This window comes from Meles meles, chromosome 12 (genome assembly GCF_922984935.1).
Source record: "Meles meles chromosome 12, mMelMel3.1 paternal haplotype, whole genome shotgun sequence".
In the NCBI taxonomy this organism is placed as follows: domain Eukaryota; kingdom Metazoa; phylum Chordata; class Mammalia; order Carnivora; family Mustelidae; genus Meles; species Meles meles.
Window position 1 is genome coordinate 79670845 of NC_060077.1, and position 25894 is coordinate 79696738.

Below are 25894 nucleotides of genomic sequence, written 5' to 3' on the forward strand. Positions count from 1 at the left end.
TTGAGTCAAACATGCTATGGTTTCTTTCTCTCGCTGGTAATCCTCCGTTGACCTTTCTGGTGAGGGGATTGGACTCAGGTTCCCGTATACGCAAGTCAACGCATCCATTCCCGTCTATGGACTCTCTTCTTTGGGCTGAGGACAGGGCCAGGCACTGTGGACGCAGTCCGGAGCAAGACTGACACAGTCACTGCCCTTATGGGGTGCCAAAGCAAGTCACAGGTCCAACCCCAAGACCGGGTGCAGACAACCGGTGTGCTGGGATGCTTCCAGGAAGACCAGGAGTCGATGCAGGGACCCAGGTATTTCTCAGCTTCTAAGAGACCCAAGCAACAGCGGTTTGCCTGAATTAGCAGAAGGAATGCCCTTGTGGTACAATTGTTCCTACACTTTAAAGTACTTACAGTGGTTTTTACACAGTCTCGTAGGGGCAAAGCATCCTTTAAAGATCCTAAAATAATCTTGATTAAACAAAGGGAAGGAACATTTTCAACAACTTAATCTGTAAAGATGAAGGTTGAATGCTCCTCCAAAGACCCAAGGTCCTAGAAAGCATTGACCTGACCCTTTCTCAGGTCCGTTGTTCAGGTATCAGATACATATTAAACATGACTGTGATCCAGGTTCTCTGAAGGAACACAGCGGGACAAGACCAATAGAAGTTCATGGCCAGGGGCGCCTGGGTGGCTCAGTGGGTTAAGCCTCTGCCTTCAGCTCAGGGCATGATCTCAGGGTCCTGGGATCAAGCCCCGCATCGGGCTCTCTGCTCAGCGGGGAGCCTGCTTCCCCCCGCCCCCGCCTGCTGCTCTCCCTACTTGTGATCTCTGTCTGTCAAATAAATAAATAAAATCTTAAAAAAAAAAAAAAAAGGAAGAAGAAGAAGTTCATGGCCAAGTGGGACGCAGTAAATCTATGGACAATCACCCGACAGTGGAACGTCTGCTTGCTGATGGGATGGATGCAGAAGCTGGAATCCCAGGCCACATGGAGTCAAGGCCAAATGTGGACTTTTCTTCCTGATGGTCCTTTGGGTGATTCCCTCAGGAGATCAGTACTGCATTTCTGTGGCTAATAACGTGATCTTGAATTAGCATTTTTTGGTACCTTAGAGCCAGACACATGCATGGGAATACTCTTCCAAGCCCAAGGACAGTCACTCATGCAATGTGCCCATGGAACCATCTCGGAATGGCACAAATACAGTGAATCACCAGCTATGCGGAGAAAAATGTAGGATTTCGGCTTCTACAGTATCAACACCTTAGCTGACAAGGAACACCAGGGACCCACCAGCGAGACAGGTCGCCAGCCCTGTAAGAGCAGACAAACGCCCCCAGAGCTGACTAAACGTGAGCGACAGCACCCTCCAGCTTGTTTATTGTTGTATTGTTATAATGCTCATCCCCTTCATGTCCACAGCATTGGGAACCTCGGGAGTTGGGCCCTTGACCATTCTTCACACCTGATAACAGAAGGAGCAGAGGGAAGCTGAGCGGCTCTAGAGAGGCGTGTGAGTAGCAGTTTAGGGACCGCGTGAGCTTTCTGGTAGACACCGCCTAGGGAAATCTGCACAAAAGCAGCTTCTTCATGGAAGCAATATGCTTAGGAAAGGGGCCAGGTGTATAATAAAATTCTTGTTAGTTCTGTTCACACAACATATCCTCCCCCTTGCTACCTGCATCTCATCAGACAAGTGGCCAAGGGCATCTCCAAACTGCCTTTTCAGGGGTGGGGGGGGGGGGTCTGTCTGTAAGAGGGACGCGGGGGTCTGGAGGTCTGTAGGCTGGGACCTTGAGGAGGGAGGTGGTCCACCGAGGGGGAAAGGTGTGAGAATGCAAAGTCCCTTGCTATCTTGGTTCCAACCGCCTCCAGCAAAGCCCAGCCTGAGGGCGTCCTTCCTCTGGGCTCCTTCCCCTGCCCCACCCCGGGATCCGGCCGGCCGCGGGGTCTCCACTGCCCCTCACAGGATCCGAAGGCGGCTCACCCGGCAGAACCCCGGGGTGCGATCGTGTTGGAGCGGAGGCGTCGAGGACGGGCAGAATTCATCCAGCGGGGCCGGGACGGACAGATTACGAGGGCAGGTCGAGAGGGGCCGTGGGCGCAGCCTTTCCCCTCCCTCGGCCGGAAGATGGATGATTTCGGGGACTGCTGTCCCAGCGCCGCAGGGAGACGTCAGAGCGCTCCGGGGCGGCGGGAGAAGAGCCCCCCGGCCCGTCCTCCGCTCCACCCCCCACACCCCCGCCCGGGCTGCCTTATAAAGTGCGGGCCTCGTGGAGGCGGCGGCGGCAGCGGCGCGGGCGCGGCGGCGACGCTCTCCGAGTCCGGGTCCTCGAGCCACTGCTCCGCGGGGAGAGCGCGCTCCGCCGGCCTCACCGCGCGCTCCAAGGGCTTCCCGCCGGGACCATGCGCGGCCGCGAGCTCCCTCTGGTCCTGCTGGCGCTGGTCCTCTGCCAGGCGCCCCGGGGGCCGGCCGCCCCGGTGCCGGCGGGCGCGGGGACCGTGCTGGACAAGATGTACCCGCGTGGCAACCACTGGGCGGTGGGTGAGTGTCCCGCGCGCTCCAGTCCTCGGCGGGACCCCAGCCCTGGGCCGCCACCCCTGCACTCGGCTCTCCCCAAGCTCTACGCCGACCCCCGCGCCCCCACCCCCTTGCGGGTCCCGGGAGGTCGTCGGTCCCCGAGCAGCCTCAGCCTGCGTCGTGGTCCCTTCCCTCTCGCCTCCCTCTTCCCGCGGGCGCCCGGGCCGGCCCTTCCAACAGGCCGACCTGCCCTCTCGCCTACCCCACACCTCCTTTTATCCTGAGGGTCGCCTTGTCTCGCACGGTTCTGCCCTTGAACGACGTAGGGAGCCAGGTCCCCGAGCGCGTCCCCGAGCCCCGGGATTCCGACCTCCAGGAGCCGGACGCGGGCTGCGCCCCGGGCGCCGCGCAAAGCCACAGGTGTGGGAGCCCGTCCTGGGGTCCCGGGTTTCTCGGCGAGCGCGCCCGGGATGCCACCCCTTGTCGGCGGCTCTCCTGACTTCCCTCAGTCCTTCCGCCGCGGCGGCGATTTCCTCTCCCCTGCCCGTGGCCCAGCGCTCCCTCCTTCCCTCTCGCAGGCTCCGGGAGGGGCTCCCCACGCCGACCCCGGCCTCTCCGTCCCCGAGACCCCGCAGTCCTCCGTCTCTCTAGATCTGCGACTTCCCTCTGCCCACACGTCCCGGCCTCCAGGTCGGGCCCCGGAACCCCAGCGGCGGTGGGGCGGCCGGCGGGGCGCGACCCCACAGCTTTCCCGCACCTGGCGGGAGGGTAGCGCCCACCCATCGTCACCCCGGGGCTCTCCCCCGCGCCCAGCACAGCCTCGGTCTGGCGGATGCCAAGCTCCCAGCTCCCTCCGAAGCCTCCCCAGGTAGCCAGCTACCGCGGCCCCGACACATCCCAGAAGCTGGTCAACCCCAAAGAGATTTAAGGGGTAGTGGTGCTGGTGCGGGTGGTGTTCCTTTCACTGTTCCTTAGCCATCTACTCAGAGTGGGGGAGGGTGTGTTGGAAAGATCCTTGCTAATCCGAATACCAGCCGAGTCCAGATGGTGTGAGGACCGGGACGCATTCATGGGAAGAGGGGAGGCTGAACAGTCACGGCCTCAGCTCCTCTGTGTTGCGTATCCTCTGGCAGAGAAATCCAGAACTGGGGGCTGCCAACAGGATAGTCTCCACTGCCCCTGGAGGAATCCTTTGCCGAGTCCTGGCAGCCCCAGGGATGAAGGTATTTGTGATCTGTGAGGGGACACTGGGAACACGGAGAGGAGAGGCTCGGTGGGGTGAAGAGGAAAAACCCTGCCCTCAAAGGGAGAAGGATATTTACAAGGCATTCCAAAGCCCAACCTGAAATTCATGCTTTAAAAGGACTTCTGGGAATTTAGACCAAGTGGCCATTGTCCAGTCCGGCCACCAGCCAGTGGGCTGGAAAGGTGGAATGAAAGTCCCAGATTTCCAACCTCTTTTCTCTCATCTGTATTTTTGGATTAAAAAGGCTTATTCGTAGGCAACCCTTAGAGGCCAAAAGCAGGACCCCTAGAATCTGGGCCCCTAGAATCATGTTTCTGAGGCAGCCCCACCCTGATTGCTCGAGTTTCCCAGTGCCCCTGTCCCCGGGTGTTCAGGGGGTCTGGCATTGAACCACCCTGCGTGGTGATGCTTGGGCATTCCTCATCCAAGAGCACACCAACCAGTGGCAACCGCCAATTTTCTTTCCCTATGTGTTCTCGAATACACTCTTTTCCCTTTTTCTCTCTTGGCCGGCTGTGCGGAGTTGATGGAGAACAAGAGACGGAGGGAGGTGAAGTAGAAAATCACAGTTGGGTCTAAAATAACATGTGATTGAGAAAAAGTTTGCTTTGGAGAGACGTGCTCTGTAGGCATCGGAGCGCTCATAAGCAGGAACGATGTTGTTAGATTTTAAATTTAGCCTTCCACTCTCCTAAGTAAATGCCTGTCCTCCTCAATCACTGAAGACATGCAGTTTAGTTTTAATTATATCAAACCAAAGCTACATATTGCTGTCCATGAGGAAGCTGTCAGCACAAATTTGCAGGTTTGTTAAGGGAATTGCTTCTTGCAGCTGAGAGAAGCATGGCGTGGCAATGGAAAGCAAGTCAACAGATGGAAAACTTAAATTCTTGTCTGGCATGATGTTTCTGGAAATGTTTTGTTTGTGCAAAATATAGGTATGAAAATACAGGTCAGTGCTGCTACTGTTAACCGTCGCCTCTGCTCCCATGAAATGCTCCTGGTCATGGCTCTAACATTGATGTCACGAATGTTCTGGAAGGTTGAATTCTGGAACACTGATGTTCAGCTGTAGAATGGCTTTCTGTGGGAGTGCTGTCCCAGAAACTGTGAAATGTGGTAGAGGGATCACTTTGGAAAATCAGCTCTCAGAAGTGCTGGACACTCTGTCTTAATGGAGATTTTCCCAAGTTGGGGTGATCTTCACATTTTGAGTTCAAGAAGATTCATTTATGTTTCAAGCCTGCTGTGGTAGTGGTATTTTTACATGATTATAAGAGACAGACGCTTTTATTTAATTAATTTTTTTTTAAACTTCTGGGCAAGGTTTTATTTTTTTCAAGGGCCTGTCTTTTGTCTATGCTGAGATCTCTATTACTATGATACGGACACATAACGAACGATGATGGGAGAAGTGGAAGTGGGCATCCGTGTTGCCATGGAAACGATTATTTGGTGGGCAGTGGCCAGCTTCAAAGTGAAAATGAAATAGGACCCAGGCAGTGTGTTCCTTGGGATGTTAGAGATGGTGCCCTCCCCTTAATGACTAGTGTCTGGATCTGGGGCTGGGGTCAGACCACCACCCACCCACCCACCCAATATGCAGATCTGTATGCTGTCACGAGGAGCTATATTAAATCAATCACAGAATGGAGGGTTACTTCGTCTTCCCGTATATGTGCTGCCGAAGCGAGCACTGTTACTTCATCTTCCCGTTTCACAAAAGTCCGCCAAATTATTCAGGCATGACAAAAATGGAGTTTTCATGTGTAAAAGCATCTCCATTGTCCCTCTGTGTCGTTGGCCATAGCATCTTTCTCATTTCTAGCATCCTAACTAGATGAGGGCGGTGAGGGAGGGTCAGAGTGACTGAGGTCATTACTGAAGCATCAGGTTCTAATCCTGCTTTCCCATTGTCATGATTCAGTTTCTCCAGACAAATAAATCCAAACGCCTCGCTGCTTCCTGGAAAGGTGCACCTCATAATCATCACTCTGACTAAAAGCCAGGGGATTTCACGGATATCCGGACACCAACTTGACCAAGCAGATAAGGAACGAGCTGGTCCCTCGGGAGTCCGATCCTTCAGTTGGTACCATGTCCTCAGTGAGGGCTTGGAATTGTATGAGATGTCATGTCGTAAATGACTTGTCAGGTCCTCACTCCCACTGCAAGGCAGGAAAACCTCATGTTAAGGCTCCCCAATGACCACAGAACCCATTTTTCTGAGTCACATCATGAGTCATGATACACTGGTATATGACCCCTATTTCTTTTGATAACATCAAGAGACGCTTTTGCAGACCTTACCCTTATTTCCAGATCCCAGAGGGATTCCTACCTGCCTTATATTTTTAGGAAGTTCAAAGACCCTTCCAAATGGCATAACATAGTAGAGTCGGATCTGTGAGCTCGTTTTAATCCTAGAATCTTTGCTGACATGGGGGTGGCCTTTGGCAAACCTCATTTGCATCAAACTCCTTGTGGAGTAGATCAAAGGAAACATCCTATAAACACACGCCAACAATACAGTCGCGGGGAAGACTTCTCTGCTGCCGGATACAGCTCTTGCCCCCCCCTTTTTTTTTTTAAAGATTTTATTTATTTATTTGACAGAGAGAGATCACAAGTAGATAGAGAGGCAGGTAGAGAGAGAGAGAGAGAGGGAAGCAGGCTCCCTGCCCAGCAGAGAGCCCGATGCGGGACTCGATCCCAGGACCCCCAGATCATGACCTGAGCCAAAGGCAGCGGCTTAACCCACTGAGCCACCCAGGCGCCCAGCTCTTGCCCTTTTAAGTGGCTGAGGGCTGTCAAGCATTATTCCCACGAAGTTTGCCTTAAATACTTCTAATGCCAGACAACATCGGAACCACACAGAGTTTTCCTTGTGAGCTTTAAATTGGACACATCATAGTTTTACTAGTATTAGGAGTCTAAAAGTATTGTAAAATCCAATTGCTGAGAGATGGGGAAGAAAAACACGGAGGAAAGTAAATAAGATAGTGTGGGTCTTACTAGCAAGGGGCTGCGGTGTTAAGAATGCAGACCTTGGACTCCGTACCCACTTCTGACCCTGTGGCTAGCCCCACTTGCATACATGGATTTTTCCATTTAATGACCTGGCCTCCCACATGGCAACTATTTTTAAAAATTTTATTTATTTATTTGACAGAGAGAGATCACAAGTAGGCAGAGAGGCAGGCAGAGAGAGAGGGGGGAGCAGGGTCCCTGCTGAAAAGAGAGCCCGATGTGGGTCTCGATCCCAGGACCCTGAGATCATGACCTGAGCCAAAGGCAGAGGCTTTAACCCACTGAGCCACCCAGGTGCCCCTCACATGGCAACTTTTGTTCATTTTTATGGCAAGTCCTCATCCCTGGAACCACTGGTAGTCTTTCACTGACCCTTTTACACATCTAGGCGAAAATTCTGCATTTATGTGGCTGAGAAGGGTTGCTCAGAACTTGTTTTCACCTTGTTTTTCATTATTTACTCAACAAATGAGTTTCTAGGTGACAACTCCTAGATGCAGCCTCTGCCAAAATTCTAAGAAAGTTGAAATGAAAAATTCCATCGGTACATTTGTATTAGAGCCCAGAGGAAACCAACGTCTTTTTTAATCACAGCGAAGAAAAGCACCAAGGCTCTTCTTTTCAGCACCAATGGAGAAGTGACTCAGGGAGATGTTTAACCTCCATTATTCAGCTGGGAGGAGAACTGGTGACAACACTGTCCTTCTGGAAGGTTCCTTAGGTTGCCTCTAGTCCGACCTGTTCGTTGTAGAGTTGAGAAAACGGAGGACTGCGGATGCTCAACCCTTGGCCGAGGTCACCCAGCTGGTTAACCGAGGTGCCGTGGGGGAGCAAACCTAGGGCTCCCGAGCTGTCGCTGTAGATTGTGTCCAGCCAGTTGCACATTCTGAACAGGGAGCCAAGATGTCCGTCATTTATGAACTAGCGTCTGATCATAAAATGCTGCACTTTATTCTGCACTTCGGACGGAGTAATGGAAACCGAATTGGTGTCCTCTGAAACATCTTGTTGGTTCGTTCCCCTGCGTTCCGTGGGTGGTAGCCTGTTCTTGTGTTTGTTTTCACAGGGCACTTAATGGGGAAGAAGAGCGCCGGAGAGTCCGCATCTGTTTATGAGGGAGGGAGTCTGGAGCAGCAGCTGCAGGAGTACCTTTGGTGGGAAGAAGCTGCGAAGAATTTGCTAAATCTCCTAGAGGCAAAGGGGACCGGAAGTCATCAGTCACCTCAAAGGGCACCCCTGGGCATTCGCCCGTCTGCTTGGGATTATCAGGATGACAGCAACTTGAACGTCCTAGGTTCAAAACCTAAAGGTATAATGTACTGGGTGGGAGGGGGCAAAGGGGTTGGGTGGGAGGTGGAGGTGTTGGGGGACAGTTGGAAGGAGGTTAGTTTCGAACCCAGAAGAATAAAACTGTTTATGGTGCAAGCTTTCGAACCATTTAATTAGGTTGACACCAGTTCACGCTGAGAAATGAGTAGATACTTCCTGTGTAATTTCCTTTCAACATAATAGATGATTTTTCCTCTTAGAGAATCGAAGGGGTGTTGGTTCCAAACCCCAATTAGTTTTATAGGAATCATGCTTATTAGTGATTATGCATTGGAGGGATTCTCCCAGAATATTTAAGGGAGGCTGGACATTATTTGAGTCAATCCCTATGTTACTTTGTTTGCTTTAAATTTTATTTAAATTTTAATTAACGAACAGTGCAATATTGCTTTCAGGAGTAGAATTTAGTGATTCATCATTTATATACAACACCCAGTGCTTATCACAGCAAATGCCCTCCTTAATCCGCATCCTCCACCTAGCCCTTCCCCTACCCACCTCCCTTCACCCACCCTCAGTTTGTTCCCTATCATTAAGAGTCTTTTATGGTTTGTTTCTCTCTCTCCTTTTCCCCCCATTCCCGTATGTTCATCTCTTTTGTTTCTTAAATTCCCCATGTGAGTGAAATCCTACGGTATTTGTCTCTGACTAACTTATCTCACTTAGCAGAATAGACTCTAACTCCGTCCGCGTGGTTGCAAATGGCAAAATTTCATTCTTTTTGATGGCTGAGTAATATTCCACTGTGTGTGTGTATACCACATCTTCTTTATCTGTTCATCACTTGATGGACATTTGGGCTCTTCCCGTAGTTGGCCATTGTTGAGAATACTGCTGCAAACATCGGGATGCATGTGCCCCTTCAAATCTGTATTTTTTCTACCCTTTGGGTAAATACCTAGTAGAGCGATTGCTGGTGGTAGGGTAGCTCGATTTTTAACTTTTTGAGGAAACTCCATACGGTTTTCCGGAGTGGTTACACCAGTTCACATTCCCACCAATAGTGCAAGAGGGTTCCCCTTTCTCCATAGCCTTGCCAACACCTGTTGTTTCTTATGTTGTTAATTTTAGCCATTGTGACAGGTGTTAGGTGGTATCTCATTGTGGTTTGATTTATATTCCCCTGATGCCGAGTGATGTTGAGCATCTTTTCATGTGTCTGTTGACCATCTGGATGTCTTCTTTGGAAAAGTATCTACTCGTGTCTTCTATCCATTTCTTAACTGGATTATTTGAGTTTTGGGTGTTCCTTTTGACAAATTCTTCATAGGTTTTGGATACTAGCTCTTTAACAGATATGTCATTTGGAAATACCATCTCCCATTCCTAGGCTGTCTTTTAGTTGTGTTGATTGTTTCCTTCACTATGCAGAAGATTTTTATCTTGATGAAGTCCCAATAGTTCATTTTTGCTTTGGTTTCCCTTGCCTCCGGCCACTTGCCCTGCGTTTGTTTTTGATGAGTACTAGTGGAAGGGGCTATTCCATATGCTTTTAGGAGAGAGCACTCTGGGGGTGCCTGGATGGCTCAGTCAGTTAAGCGTCTGCCTTCAGTTCAGGTCATGATCCCAGGGTCCTGGGATTGAGTCCTGCCTCAGGCTCCTTGCTCAGTGAGGAGCCTGCTTCTTCCTCTCCCTCTGCTGCTCCCCCAGCTTGTGCTCTCTCTCCATCAAATAAATAAATAAAACCTTTTAAAAATAGATTTTATTTATTTAATTGTCAGAGAGAGAGCACAAGCAGGGGGAGCGACAGGCAGAGTGAGAAGCAGGCTCCCTGTTGAGCAAGGAGTCCGATGTGGAACTCGAACCCAGAACCCTGGGATCATGACCTGAGCTGAAGGCTGACGCTTAACCAACTGAGCCACCAGATGCTCCTAAATAAATAAAATCTTTAAAAAAAAAAGAAAAAAAGAAAGAAAAGAGAGCACTCTGGTCTTGGTGAACATTATCTAATCAACTGATTTGTCCTGCGTATGGTCTCCTAGAAGAGTTATTATGTAGAAGAGAGGAATTATACCAAACCGGCATTGCTTAGGGGATGAAAGCGATGAATGGGATGGGATGAAAGAGAGAATAAAATTTATAGGAAAACAAGGCAACCAAAAATGAAGGGATTCTCATTAACCTTTAAGTAGTTTCCATGAAATTTGTATAAAAAGCAAAAACTACCATCACAGTTTAGTAAGACTAAGGATAGCTACTTTTGCTGAGGGATTACTATAATCCAAGCACCGGGCAAAGCAGTTTGCCTTCACCATCTCTGTGCATGCTCGCAACAGTCTTGGAGGAAGATTCAAGAAAATTTGATTACTCTCTCTCACACATACATGGCTTTTCACTGGTGCGAGCAGAGGAGGAGCCCTCGCCAGCTCCGAGGACAGTCAGCTGCCACGTGAAGCGTCTGCTGGGGAACGGGGGTCCTCGTGGACAATAACAATACTGTGTTTCACTCACAGAGCTTGGGGAGCTGGCCCGTTCTCTCTTTCCTGGTGATCAACTCTTCGATCGATGCCCCCTTTGCAGAGGTTCAGGGCTGGTTTCGCCAAGCCTCAGCCGGCTTCTCTGGAGGGAGGCTCTATGTTTCACGGCGCTTTGGCCTCCTGTGGATTTTCGATGCTAAACACAAATGGAAAGTTCGCTTGTTGCATCAAGCCCCTAGGGAGGAGATCTCTAGTAGCCTTCATTCAGAAAGAAAATATGGATTAAACCCACCGATACAGAAACAAGCAGCCACTGTGTACAAAGCCATTCTCTTGCCCATGCCTGTACTACTGGGGTCACAACCAGCTCCCTTCTTTGTTGGTGGCTTACAGGGCCCTGAGGGCTCTGGGAATTTGGGGTGGACTTCCCAGCCCCTGGCCTTTTCTTGGTCAGGTGACTTGCTGGCCTTCCTGTGGGGGGATGTCCTAGAGCAACGCCTTCTCCTTTGTCTGAGGGGTAACCCCGATGGGTCGCCACCACAAAATTCCTAACGTGGTTTTACAAACACTGAAATGGACTTACGCTCGCAGCTCATTGCCCTTTGGAGTGAAATTTCAGTATCCACTTTGAGTTGCTTTATTCCCCCAACCCTGGCTCTGCATAACCTTGGAATGTTTTTTGTTTTTTGTTTTTTGTTTTTTTTAATTCAGCTCCTGCAGCACCTGAGTGGCTCAGTTGGTTAAGCGTCTGACCCTTGATTCTGGCTCAGATCGTGATCTCAGGGTCCTGGGATGGAGCTCCCCATCGAGCTCCCCTCGGGCTCTGTGCTCAGTGGGGGGGTCTGTTGAGATTCTTTCTCCCTCTGCCTCTCTCGCTCTCTCAAATAAATAAATATTTTTAAGTTTTTATTTATTTATTTGAGAGAGAGTCGGCGAGACAGAGAGAGAGAGAGCGAGCACACAAGCTGGGGGAGGGGCAGAGGGAGAGAGGGAGAAGCAGGCTCCCAGCTGAGCAGAGACCCACCGCGCCCCCACCCGCCACCCCACCCCCCCACCCCCATCCCCCCGGTACCAGAGGGCTCGATCCCAGGACTCTGGGATCATGACCTGAGCTGAAGGTAGATGCTTAATCGACTGAGCCACCCGGGCACCCCTAAATCTTTTTGAAGAATAAAGATTCAGCTCCTTCCTTAAAAATCAGAGTTTTCCTATCATATTCAGAGGACTATTCTGTACACTGCGAAGCCAATTGCAAAAGGACAGCTCCCTCTGAGTGCTCGTAGCATGGGGTGGATGGAGTGGGCAGTCACAGGGAATGTGTCATGGGGACAATATTTATCAATCCCACCACCCTGAGATCTTGACCTGAGCTGAAACCAAGAGTTGGATGCCCAACTGACTGAGCCACCCGGGTACCCCGCATTTCGTTCCACCTTAGTCAAATAATGAACTATTTACTGCACACACCGGTACCGTTCTTTAGGATATGAAAAACCCCAGCGATATGAAAAAATCCAACAGTTAGTGTAGTTGTTGCATAGACCAAGAGTTTATCACTCTTCTTGCTATGGAAATTCCATCTTAGTGAAAGAATGTCGATAGGCACATTGAAAACATCTTAACTTTTCTTATTCACAAAGAGGGAGTACCAAGAGAGTGGTTCTATTAGAAACCCATATATCACTCGGCGTTAGAAAGAAGTTTAATAACTTAGCCGAGCATTGCCAGAAGTAGTGGCAGGAATTTTCAAAGGCCGAAGGACTTTTCTTAAAATTAAAAACTATCCACAAATGCTCTCCTCTCCCATTTTAGTAATAAAGCATGAAGTCCTATGGCCAAATCTCTCAGAGCTGTAATCAGAAACTCTGAGTATCTTCCTATGTTTTGGTGGCAAAGATATTTACTTAAATTCAGAAAAGATTTGTGCAAATGTGCACTGAATCTGGACTACTGTATCACGGCGAACGAGCTCCGGAACATTATTAGCAATCATGGGCATTTTCAAGGTTAACCTTCATCTTTTTTTTTTTTTTTTAAGATTTTATTTATTTATTTGACAGAGAGAGATACAAGTAGGCAGAGAGGCAGGCAGAGAGAGTGAGAGGGAAGCAGGCTCCCTGCCGAGCAGAGAGCCCGATGCGGGACTCGATCCCAGGACCCTGAGATCATGACCTGAGCCGAAGGCAGCGGCTTAAACCACTGACAGTACTCTTATCACACAAAATTAATGGAACTGTGACCCAATGGTTTCTATCACATGAAACAGTGTTCAAGCCAGCGCTGGGGCCTAATCCGTAATCCTAGATACGGCTGTGGATTGTCTTGAGTTTCCTGAAGGTTGAAGTTGGCCTTCGGATTCCTTTTGTAATTTGGACATAGACCATGGTTCTTTGCAGCCTTTGTTTGTTTGTTTTCTGTTATTTGGTGGACAGGAGGAAGGGGCCCAGGGACTGCACTGCAGAGGGTGTTATGGAAAGGACGTAAATGTGTGAGTTTGCCCTCAATTTTTTTTTTTTAAAGATTTTATTTATTTATTTATTTGACAGAGAGAGACCACAAGTAGATAGAGAGGCAGGCAGAGAGAGAGAGAGGGAAGCAGGCTCGCCGCCGAGCAGAGAGCCTGATGTGGGACTCGATCCCAGGACCCTGAGATCATGACCTGAGCCGAAGGCAGTGGCTTAACCCACTGAGCCACCCAGGCGCCCAAGTTTGCCCTCAATTTTAAGGGATGGCTCCACTGTCCGATCAAATCCGCGCATAGAAAGGTGTTTTATCTGAATATGTGAAACTCTCCAAAGGAAGTTCCAAATATAAGAAAAGTCGCAACATATAATTGAGAATAACTAAAAATGCCCCTTTTACCCTAACAGTCACTATGAAGGACAAGAGTGAAGTCACCCCCACCTCAAATATGGCTCCCCCCCAATAACGGGTCCCTCCCTCCCACCTCTGGGTCCTCGATCTTTCTAGGTTACCAACCCCTTTTTTTCCTTGTAGCTTTACTTCTATTCCCTTGAGCCAAACAGCACAGATTCACTATTTTGAGCCAATGTGGGGGCTTCCCAGATCCTCCCCCACCTCCTCCACTGCCCCCCCTTTATGACCAGTGGCTCGTATTGCAAGACGGCAGGCTGGTGACACTCTGTGGTGCAGCCCGGGCACATGGAGGAAAGCAAAACTAATTGGTCTGTGTGGAAATTGAACCCCAGGCCCTGGCCTCATTAGCACCTGGTCAAAGCAGTTGAGCAGGTAATAACTGGCCTGAGACTTTCAGTAATTTGTTTATTAGAAACAAGTGGCGGGCCTGGCCACTGGGGCACCTGAAGGGGCAGAGAATCTTGGAAGGCATAATAAGGGTAATAAGCTTGAATCTGGTTGAAAGGCGTTTTCTCATCTCAGCATATAAAGAGTGCTATATGGGAACGAAGACATATTTTAACATTACAACTACTCATTCTTTCTCCAGTCCGAATGTGAACAGAAGCCACAGAGCAAGCCACAGTGAATTCAGAATTGGCGGAACTCCAGATTGGCCCCATTTCCGGGTTGCACACTACTACCTCTTGCCGTCATGGCTTCGTAATGGGCAATTGTGTGGTTCGTAAACTAGCTTTGATTTGTGCAATGGGGCACTGCCAACGTAAGCGAAGTAAGAATTGAGATTCCGTATTCACTAATAGTCCCCTTGCTCCGCTGACACTTTAGTAACAAATTCCTGACGATCATACATTTAATTTCCAACGTTGGTCAAAATAGACCTGAATAGTCATATCAGGAAACAAGTTAACCTAATATGAACGAAAAGAACCAAACATTCACAGTGGCTCCGGAAAGAGAGGAAGTCAGTTTCTCCCTCCCTCCCTTTCTCTCAGGACAGCTGTGAGCTATGGACATGCTCAGAATCACCCAGATGATTTCTGGAAGCCCAGATCGCTGGGCTCCATCCCCAGAGTTTCCAATTCACTAGTCTGGGGTAGAGCTAGGAATTTGCCTAACGAGCTCCCAAGTGATGCCGATGGTTTGTTGGGACTGTATTTGCCTCTAGCAGTAGACTTCAGGATCGCTAACTATGTTTGCTTCTGTCTTTTTAATATTTTTTAAGTTGGTGGACTCTCTGCTCCAGGTTCTCAACGTGCAGGAAGGAACCCCCAGCTGAACTAACCAGGACAGCAACGGCCTCTCTCAACGAAGCAAAGCAAAACCCTACGGGCGTCAGTTCTACTGGATCTTCAACAAGATTTCCTTTGTGCAAAACACTTAACTATTCTTGTATCCTTCAGCCTTCACTAAATTCATGATTTTTAAGCAGCATCTTCTGTTTTGAATTTGTTCGCTGTGACTAACTGTCCCTAAAGTGTCTTCCAATGAATGCTCTTTACATCTAAGCTCTTTGTCAATTAGATTCTAGTTCCCAACCTCTTACCATTCACAATAAAAAACTTAAGCACATTGTCCAAAGGGCAGGTAGTCCTCTTATTTCAATTCCAAATGGAAGGATGTGGCAGGGGTTAACAAACAGCTTGATAATGAACTTGTGTGCTTGCTGATGAAGGCAGGCTGGGTTTTTAACTCTCCCTTCTGAAGGCCGCTTACTAAATCCTTGTAGTGACTTGCAGCCTTTCTAGAGGCCTCAACTAGAAGCTCATATTCCGTTATCTCTACCATCGCATGGGCTAGGCCAAAGATAGAGGATCACTCGTCACTTAATAATTCCCATTTCGTTAGCCCTTACAATGACCAGGTATTTTGCCAATGTTATCAATATTCTCCTCCTAATCGGTTTATAAGCCGAGAATAAGCCTTCTCACTTACTAGATGGGGAAAGAGCATTAGAGAGGTCAGTGACTCGGCCAAGGTCACAATGTAGATGGAACTGGGATTCAAACATCCAAAGTCACCAGATGTTCTGCAACATTTAACGATGTCCACGTTACCTCGTTTTAAACCTCCTTTTCAGTATACTTAAGCCTAGCAAGTAGCGCTCTTTCTTCAAAATCTCACTGCCGGTCTGGGAGGAAAGTGGCCCCCACAGGCAGACTTAGCTCCACAACAAAAGGAGAAGATGAATTCGAGAGATTCCCTTCCATTTCCAGAGAACGTGGCCTGGCGGTTGGTATCACTCGCTGGTTCCAAATTTATCATGACATTTACACACGAGCAGATTTTAAAGCTTCTCGCCGTATGTGTAGATTTCCTTCATTTGGGGAAATCACATTTGAAACAGTCAAGAGATTTATCTTGCTCTTGTTTTGATTGTCAAAGAACCACGTGAGATGTCATGTTTTCTTTCAAATTTCTCTCAATACCCTGTTGACTCACAACTTACGCAGAGCCAGCCTTGGGGAGATACACAAAATGTGTCCGCAGTGTCCTACCACGACGACTTCTTCCCCGGGCTCTCCTGGTGTCTTTCCCAACCTGGTCCTGAGCTGTGTCAGCTGCAGTCGGCCAGGCAGCGAAGGATCAAGGCGTGAGCCCCCCGAGCACCAGGATTCACCCCTGACAGCACACCTGTGAAGACGAAAACGGTCCTGGAATGGTGACCCTTCCGGCAGGGAGAGTAAGGCTATCCTCTCAGAACCGCCCCGCCTAGACGGTCACTTCTTTGCTTATGTCAGAAGAGTAGCCGTGATCTTGTGTTTTCGCGGCAGTTATTTTTTCCTCTGTGTGTTCAGAGAGACGAGAACAGCTCCCTCAAGTCTCCTGACCCTTGCGAGGCTCCTCTGTACCCAGGCCAAGTCAGCCTCAGAACCCGTTTATTTAAAAGATGGACGGTTCCCTACTAGAAGAGCTTTCTGGAACCCTCCTCCGCAAGTGCAGGCTTATCACATATCCAAGTGTGTGCCGCTTCGATAGGGCCATTTTTAGCTGCAAAGAACAGCAACCTCCTTGGTTGCTTTTAGCAGGAAAGGAAATTTTATGAGAAGGGACTAGGCAGGGAAGACCAGAGGAATGGGCTGGAGGCTAAACTAGGAGGTTGGGTGCTCAAAGCCACGCCCCTGACCGGGTTGAGGAGGCGGGGTTAGCCGCTGCCCAGGGATCCCTAAAGCATTCTGCAGAGCTGCGAGAGTTGCCAGGTTGGCACTCTCCTCTACTGCCTCTGCCACCACTTGCGTCTGAAGAGCTGGGGCCCTCCTCCCCAGACCTTCTTCAGCCTTAGCTTACTTCCGAATCAGAGTTTTGAATGTCTGTGTCTGATTGGTGGAGCTTAGGTCACATGTCTGGATCCAGCCGCAAGGGAAACTGGGAAATGTAGTTTTAAGGATCCCATTTTTGAGACTGGGGGAACTAAGACTGTGGGACCCTATCAAAAAAAAAAAAAAAAAAAGGAGCTGGTGTTCAAATAATATGGTCAGAGACAGGGCGCCTGGGTGGCTCAGTGGGTTAAGCCGCTGCCTTTAGCTCAGGTCATGATCTCAGGGTCCTGGGATCGAGTCCCACATCATTTTTAAACTCCTTTTCAGTATACTTGAGCCTAGCAAGTAGCGCTATCTCTCTCTCTCTCTGCCTGCCTCTCTGTCTACTTGTGATCTCTCTCTGTCAAAGAAATAAATAAATAAAAATCTTAAAAAAATATGGTCAGAGACAGATAAAATATTCCCTTCTCCTTTTTTCTCAAAAAAAAAAAAAAAAAAGAAAAGAAAAAAAGAATTTTTTCTCTGATTTCTGCCCATTCCTCTTGTAGAGGGTACTTAACATCCAGCCTGGGATTCTGGGAAAGCAGGAGCCTGGTGGCGCTTCCCACAGCACGCAGGTCAGACTTGTGTGCCTAGAGCAAGAAGAGAAGAAGATTGCTTTTAAGAGGTGACAATATTCCGAAGTCCTTGCAGTAAAGCAGGATAACCAGTAGGAGGAATCCAGAAGGAAGAAAGCAATAATCTTCAAATTTGTTCTTTTAAAAACAATCTCTCTCTCTCTCTCTTTTTGTTTTAAGTGCTACAGGGTGGATTGCTCAGGGCCATTTGGCAGTCTGTGCTTATGATCCGAGGTTCGGGAACACACGAAGCAGGCATTTCGAGCAGTGCCGTACCGTTTCTAGCCCCACAATGCCCACCTTCCAGTTCCTACCGGGGACATCTGTTCATCACAAAGCATTTTAACCCAGCTCAGATGTGGAGGGAGGAATCTAAGCAAATTGTGGGATTTACGTTATTCATTTCCTCAGCCTCAGGCTGCTTAGTCAGACACTGGAAAATAGCTCTTCAAGGGAAACCCACCACGACAAACTATTGCCATTCCCAAAACAGACAGACTGTGGTCGTCACGTGCACTGGAAGGGCTCTGCCTTCACCTCGTGGGGCTTTGTGTTTTCCACTTAATCATTTCCTTAATTAGATCCTGATAAAACAGAGAAACGTCTCTGTGTTTCTCCCCTGGTTTTCCTTCCATTCTCCCTGGCCCACGTAAGCTATAGAACACGTCACCTGATTGACCACAGAGGTGGCTTTAACCACGGGTCGACTGAGAGTCTCCAAAGAAAGAATGAGAATGTTCTTGGTCCTCCCACTCTGCCGCTGTAATCATGTCCTGCTCTTGCCCCCACTTCTTCACCAGAGAAGATTCTACTGTCTCTCACCCAGCTTTAGCTCCAGAGACACTCCCCTCCCTAGGGGTGGCCTCTCCTCTCTGGAGAGGGCTGGGCTCTCCCTCCTTGGGGGACCAGATGCTACTCTTCCCCACTTCTGCTGTGGCTGTGACATGAGGGCACAAAACACATACTGCCTGCTCTTTGAAATCTTCTGCCTTTGTCTTTTGGTCAGAACTGACCAGTTCTGGTGCAAAGGATATTGGGAAATGTTGTTTTTCCAGCAGGGAACACCTGCCCTTCCGCCCCCCCCCCCCCGCCCTCCCCACCTAATAGCCATATTTCTTTTACTACTAACAAGGAAAAGAAGAGGGTGGATGTTGGGTAGGCAGGGTTTACCATGTTGGCTATTACAAGATTGAATCCCGGGAAGAAACTGAGCTGGAAATATGGGTCTTGACACTGACATGACTGGACAAGTCCTAGACAACAGGTCTCCGGGTTTAACAGGAAGGTGCCCTGTCCCATTCTCTCCTGAAAGTTGAGTGCCAGGAAACCATCATTTCCAGACAATATGCTTTCTCTGGGGCCCCACCTATCCGTCATCTGTGAAAACAAGGGACTGCAATAAACATCACGTTCTGTTGATCGCCTCTCATCTTTATTGCTTAAAGTAAACACAAGATGTGATCCTTGCCAAATACCCATTGGCACAGAAGAACCCCCTTTTGCTCTTGTCACACCTGTCTTTAAACATGGATGGATGCGTGTGTTTGTGTGGACGTGTGGGAAGTGTATTTGCACTCTTCTGCCCACATTCCTTCAGGAATAGAGGGACTTGGTAAACAAACCGTAAAGAAGGGAACCTATAGCCTTGCTATTGTCCATTTGGTTTTTTTTTTTTTTCCAGCTTTACGGAGGTATAATTGACAAATATAAATTGTGTCTATTTAAGGTGCACAATATGATGTTTTGATATACATATGCATTGTGAAATGCTTACCAGAGTCAAGCTAGTCAATAAATCCATCACTCCACACGTTACCTTTTCTTTTCTTTTCTTTTTTTTTTTTTAAGATTTTATTCATTTACTTGACAGACAGAGATCACAAGCAGGCAGAGAGGCAGGCAGAGAGAGAGGAAGGGAAGCAGGCTCCACGTTGATCAGAGAGCCCAATGCGGGGCTCGATCCCAGGACCCTGAGATCATGACCTGAGCCGAAGGCAGAGGCCTCAACCCACCAAGCCACCCAGGTGCCCCTCTTTTCTTTTTTTTTCCACCTAAAGAGTTAAGATCTCCTCTCAGCAAATTTCAAGTATACCATACAGTATTAATTGCTATAGTCACCATGCTTAGATCTCCAGCATTTATTCATCCTGCATAACTGAAACCTGGTGCCCTTTGACCAGTATTTCCCATCCCTTCCCCACCCCTGACAACCACCATTCCGCTCTGCCTCTTTACAGTTCAATTTCTTTCAATTCTACTCATAAGTGACAGCGTGCAGTTTTGCCTTTCTGTGTCTGGCTTATATCAATTAGCATACCGACCTCCACTTTCATCCATGTCAACACCAATGACAGGGTTTCCTTCTTTATAAGCCTGAGTCATATTGGGGCACCTGGGTGGCTCCGTTGTTAAGTGTCTGCCCTGGGCTCAGGTCATGATCCCAGGGTCCTGGGATCCAGCCCCACATCTGGCTCCCTGCTCAGCGGGGAGTCTACTTCTCCCTCTCATTGCGCTCTCTCACTCTCTCTCACTTGCTCTATCCCAAATAAATAAATAAAATATATTTTTTAAGAAGTTGTTTAAGTTGTTTGCATATCTTGGCTATCGTGAGCAATGCCACTACCAACATGGAAATGCAGATTATCTCTACAAGATATGGATTTCGTTTCCTTCGGGTGGCCAGAAGTGGGATTGCTGGGACACACAGGAATTCTTTTGCCCTGTGAACAGACTCATTAAGCTCATTAATGGATGATGAGTGAATGATTCCACCTGACTCCAGGTGGAGAAGAGATTTACTGTAGACTTTCAGGAAGGAACATTGTACAGGTAGGATACTGTGGCTGTTAGTAACAGAAAACCCTGAATTCAAATTTGCGTAAAAGATAAAAAGATTTCTTTTCTCACAGAGAGGTGGGATTTAAGGTTGTTTAGTTCAGTTTAATTTAGTGACTCAAATATATTCCAAGGAGAATGGTTTTTCCATCTCGCCTCTCTGCCGCTAGCGGTTCCGATTTGTCCTTCAACTGCCTTCTCTCATGGTCACAGTATGGCTGCTGGCGTTCCGGGTGTCACATCCAGACATGACGACATTCAAAGGAAGAAGAGAGGCCATCTCCTTTTAGGCTTCACCTTATGAAAGTGAATCCTAAGGTAAATCCTTCCCCAGAGGTCTCTAATCCTTCACCTCAGTGATCAGCAGAGTCACGTGCTTGCCCTAACTCTGCCACTAGGGAAGGGAATCTGACCACCAGGACTGACTTCCCCTGAGTAGGGTTTACCAGTGAGTCACGTGGTGGGAGGGGCTGGAACCTAAACAAAATCAAGACTCTAGGTGAGGAAGGAGGATGGAGGTGACTTGGGATGGACTTCCCACAGCGTCTACAACAAGCACGAGCTTCATTTCTCCTGACCTCATCCAACCCTGGTTTGATCCGGCATGCCAGTTTCAAAACTTAGCCACGGCCAGTACGGACAAACTTGCTGGGTTTTGGTCCTTTCTCAGATGCTCATGTAAAGACCTTTCAGTAGTTTTAAGACCATGAGCTCTTCAGAGCAAGCAATAGTCCGTTTCTCCTGCTCAGAGCTCTGATGCTCGGATCTCCGGTGACATGCTACTCCTGGCTTTTGTCTGGGCCTCCCTCAGCCTTAACTGCTTTCTTCGCCTGGCAAGACAAATGGCCATCCCTGTAGCAACATAACTGCTCCTCTGATTCCACCGCTGAAATAAAGAGAAATGACAAAGGAAATCGGGAGCTTCAAATTGTGGTCCCTCTGCCGGGTGATATCCCATGGTGCCTGAGCTAGCAGCAGACTGAATGGGCAGGCTGGGGGTTGATCTTGAATTAAAAAAAAGGAAAAAAGGGCGCCTGGGTGGCTCAGTGGGTTAAGCCGCTGCCTTCGGCTCAGGTCATGATCTCAGGGTCCTGAGATCGAGTCCCACGTCGGGCTCTTTGCTCAGCAGGAGCCTGCTTCCTTCTCTCTCTCTCTGCCTGTCTCTCTGTCTATTTGTGATCTCGCTCTGTCAAATAAATAAATAAAATCTTTAAAAAAAAAAAAAAAGGAAAAAAAAATACCCAGACCAGATTGTAGAGAGGGCTTTTTTCTTCCCTTAACTCCTGGGGTTGACTGGAGAAAAAGAAAGTGAATAATGTAAAAAACAATTTAACTTAGTAGCAGTCAGGAACAGGCAGCCTGCTGGTCGGAGGCTACAGTAGACACGCCGTTTGCCTGGACAATGTCTCAAAAATTAGAATACGTCACACGTGTTTAAAAATCAAGGGATTTCACAGATCGATCCAGGTTGTAAGCTCTTGCAAAACCTGCTGTCCCTGAAGACAGTCAGTGTCTGGCACTGCCCCTGTGGATGGGACTCACCTTGTCCACTTGCCACAGGTCCCCTCACACACTAGTGCTCACCCCTTCCTGCTTATTTGTTTACATTACCTGCCTGTCCCCTCAAGACGCCCAGCTATGCTCCTGGTTTAACTGTTAGGTGTGATGGGGATAAGGGAGATACTCCGTGTTCACAATATTGGAAACAAACCAAAGAGCAGGTCCTCCATGGAATCTGGACGAATGACTGTGGGCTGTAGGGCACACCCCCCCCCCCATGACCTCTCCCTAATCTTGGGGCACTTCTGGGCGTGTAGGAGAGAGCAAAGCCACGGCTCTCCCAGAGCTAACTAGTCATCACACAGAGATTTGAATGCCACCCATAGAACATTTCACTGGTCTCTGGATGATGAAATTGAGAGAGCGATCGAATTTGCACCTAGACTTCCGGAGATTCCCGATGATTGCGACAGGTGAAATGTTACAAGAGGGAAAGAGTTGTGTGAAGCAAGAAACTCTGTCATATTTTGAAGATGTCAGTGAACGTCTATATCCAGTGACGACCCTGGTGGGGCAGTGGGGGGGGCGCAGGTCCTGGGATCCAGTCCCGCATGGGGCTTCCCTGCTTGGCGGCAAGTCTGCTTCTGTCTCTGTCCCTCCTCCTCTGCTCGTGCTTGTCTATTGCTTTCTCCCGCTCTCAAATAAATAAATAAATAAAATCTGAAGAAGAAGATGATGATGATAACGACGACGACACTTACTAGTTTAAAGGTAAAGAACATGTGTTTTAAGTATATGAGCCCCATCAGGGGACAGTAAGATGCCTCTGGTGGCCCTGGCATGTCACCGGAGTGACCCCAAGCCTGCCTCATTTCTAGTACTGCTAGGTACGCATGTGGTTTCCAAGGAGAAATCGAGGGATCTATGGCATTAACGTGGCTGTTGAGGTGACGGATGGATTTAGTTGTTAGACCTCAGCAGGGATCCGACAGTTGGTTTTGTATTTCCTGATGAACCAGAAGGCTGACGCCCAAAACGAGCCCTTCATTTATTAAGAAGTCCAACTGTGAGGTGTAGTATTCCTCTGCTCGTGCCCTCTCAGTGGGTCCAAAATAAACTTCATCATCCTGAATCTCCTTCTTGATGGATGTTGAAATGGTTTTCCTATTGCCACATGGCCTGAATGGTCTCTCTACGTGTATCCTTGCTGCCTCCCAATACCCTGAGGGGTCTTTTCCAAGTTCATAAGAAATCACGGAACTCTCCTGCTTGAAACATGGTCTCTGTTCTCAGGCAGATCAAATGTCTAGAATAATCTGTTTCTCTGCCTGGTCTGGTTACTGTCTCCAACCTCACTTCTCCCCAACTGGGTCTCACTGTTCTTCTTTTAGTTCCATGGACTCACCGAGCTCTTTGCTGCTTCAGGGCCTTTGCACATTCTGCTGCCCTCTTGAATTTTCATGCCTTTGTTTAAATGTCATTTCCTCAGAGAACCCATCCTTTTCATCACTACCCCTCCCAAATACGTTAAACTTTCCTTTTTTAAGTGAAAAACTTGAGATAATTACAGATTCACATGTAGTTGTAAGAAATAATATAGAGCCCTGGGTGGCTCAGTTGGTTGGGTGTCTGCCTTCGGCTCAGGTTATAATCTCTGGGTTCTGGGATCAAGCCCCATGTCAGGCTTCCTGCTTAATAGGGAGTCTGCTTCTCTCTCTCTCTCCTTCTGCCCCTCCCCACTGCTCCTTCTCTCTCTCTCAAATACATAAATACAATCTTTAAAAAAAGAAAAGAAAAGAAAGGGACACCTGGGTGGCTCAGGGTGGGTTAAACCTGGGTGGGTTAAAGCCTCTGCCTTCGGCTCAGGTCATGATCTCAGGGTCCTGGGATCGAGCCCCGCATCGGACTCTCTGTTCAGCAGAGAGCCTGCTTCCCCCTCCCCCCTGCCTGCCTCTCTGCCTCCTTGTGATCTCTGTCAAAAAAAAAAAAAAAAGAAAGAAAAAGAAAAGAAAGAAAGAATACAGAGATACTTTGTACACTTTGCCCAGTTTCTCTTAAAGGTAATATTTTGCAAAACTGTAGTTCGATATTATAACCAGGATATTGGCATTGAAATAACCGTCTGATTCTGTTCGGATTTCCCAGTTGCACCCGTATTGGAACACGTTTGTGCACATGTGCATGTGAGTGTGTGCGCGTTTTAGGTTCCAAACACTCATCACCCGTGTAGGTTCGCGTGTCCATCACCACAGTTGACATAAGGAGCAGTTCCTTTCTTTCTTTTTTTTTTTTAGATTTCTTTATTTATTTGAGAGAGAGACAGAGCATGAGAGGGGAGAAGGTCAGAGGGAGAACCAAACTCCCCATGGAGCAGGGAGCCCGATGTAGGACTCGACCCTAGGACTCTGGGATCATGACCTGACCTGAAGGCAGTTGCTTAACCGACTGAGCCACCCCCCACCCCCCCACCCCACCCCTGAACCCTGGGAGCAGCGTCAACACTGCGCAGCCCCTCCTGTTCCCTTTCTATAACTCACTCTCCACCTTGCCATCACCCCTCCCCCAGCAAGCACTAATCTGTCCTGCGGGTCTCCAATTTGTCATTTCAAAGGTGTTACATAAACGGAGCCATAGAGAACCCAAATCTTTTGGAATTACTTTCTTCCTCAGCATGATTCCGTGGAAATGCATTCACATCACCACATCTCTCAGGAGTCCACACTTTCTCGTGCTAAGTAGTCTTCTGTGGCTTGAGGACCGCAGTCCTGTTTAGCCGCTCACTGTGGAAGGACATCTGGGCAGAGTCCAGGTTTGAGCTGCTGTGTACTTTCTTGCGCAGGTTTTGTTTTTTTTTAAGGTTTTATTTATTTACTTGACAGACAGAGATCAGAAGTAGGCAGAGAGGCAGGCAGAGAGAGAGGAGGAAGCAGGCTCCCTGCCGAGCAGAGAGCCCGATGCGGGGCTCTATCCCAGGACCCTGAGATCATGACCTGAGCTGAAGGCAGAGGCTTAACCCACTGAGCCACCCAGGTGCCCTGTCTTGTGCAGGTTTTTGGGTGAACGTTAGTTTCCAAATTCGAGCCTCTCCACTCCCATGGCCGCCCTCAGTGCTGTATCTTATTCCTCAAGTACAACCCAGGTTTTTGGGCTAGTGGATCCTGTTCCGGGCCAGATCATCTGGGGCGGTTGTTAGATACGACCCAGCCTTACGTCCATGCTGCTCCATGTTTGCAGACGTATGCATCTGTGCAACCGCAGTCCCGGGGTTGTGACCGCTACAGCTTTCATATATTGAAGTTGTGACCCTCAGTGCCTCAGAATGTGACCTTGTTTGGAAATAATGTTAATCTTTAACATTTATTTATTTATTTATTTGACAGAGAGAGAGAGAGAGAGAGACAGAGAAAGCAGGAACACAAGCAGGGGGAGTGGGAGAGAGAGAAGCCTACGCCCTGCCCAGCAGGGAGCCTGATGCAGGACTCAATCCCAGGATCCTGGGATCCTGACCTGAGCTGAAGGCAGACGCTTAACCGACTGAGCCACCCAGGTGCCCCTATTAATTTTTAATGAGTGAACTCAAGACGAAGTCTTACCAGAGTAGGGCTGGCCCATAATCCAATAAAACTGTGTTTTTAGGGGCGCCTGGGTGGCTCAGTGGGTTAAGCCGCTGCCTTCGGCTCGGGTCATGATCTCAGGGTCCTGGGATCGAGCCCCGCATCGGGCTCTCTGCTCAGCAGGGAGCCTGCTTCCTCCTCTCTCTCTGCCTGCCTCTCTGCCTACTTGTGATCTCTCTCTGTCTGTCAAATAAATAAATAAAATCTTAAAAAAAAAAACAAAACTGTGTTTTTATAAAAAGGGGAAATGTGGTCACACACACACACACACACACACACACACACACACACACAGAGTGCCTTCTGAAGATTGGGGTTATGTTCTCACAAGCCAAGGAGTTTGCCAGCAGCTAGAAAAGAAGCCTGGAAGGGATCCTTCCCTAGAGCCTTCAGAGAGCATCTTATGTTAGACTTTCAGCCTCCAGAAACGTGAGAGAATAAACTGTTGCTTAAGCCACCCGGTTCGTGGTGCTAACTAATTCCGGTTGTCTCTCGGGGCCCAGAGGAGGGTTGTACAAGTGAAAAGTCCCTGGAAAATCTGCTCTTTGCTCATGAGGATAGCTAGTTTCATTTCAGAAAAGAAAGAACTGTGCTTTAAAAAATATTTTTGCACATCAGTATTTAAAGTTTGTAATATTTAAAAAAGATTTT

The 25894-nt window shown here is 48.5% G+C and overlaps 1 protein-coding gene across 3 annotated transcripts; it reads left to right on the plus strand.

Annotated features, from left to right (window-relative positions):
• Positions 1 to 2287: 2287 nt before the first annotated feature.
• LOC123954435 (gastrin releasing peptide) lies at positions 2288 to 14998 on the plus strand. 3 transcript variants are annotated; one of them, XM_046025590.1, is made up of 4 exons: positions 2288 to 2542; positions 7861 to 8081; positions 8175 to 8177; positions 14643 to 14998. In XM_046025590.1, exons 1-4 carry the CDS (start codon positions 2404 to 2406, stop codon positions 14694 to 14696), a joined length of 417 nt encoding a protein of 138 aa, XP_045881546.1. In that variant the 5' UTR covers positions 2288 to 2403; the 3' UTR covers positions 14697 to 14998. The 3 variants fall into 3 exon arrangements, with proteins under 3 accessions (XP_045881546.1, XP_045881543.1, XP_045881545.1); XM_046025587.1 differs by lacking the exon at positions 8175 to 8177 and having other exon boundaries at positions 7861 to 8103; XM_046025589.1 differs by lacking the exon at positions 8175 to 8177 and having other exon boundaries at positions 7861 to 8103; positions 14664 to 14998.
• Positions 14999 to 25894: the final 10896 nt, after the last annotated feature.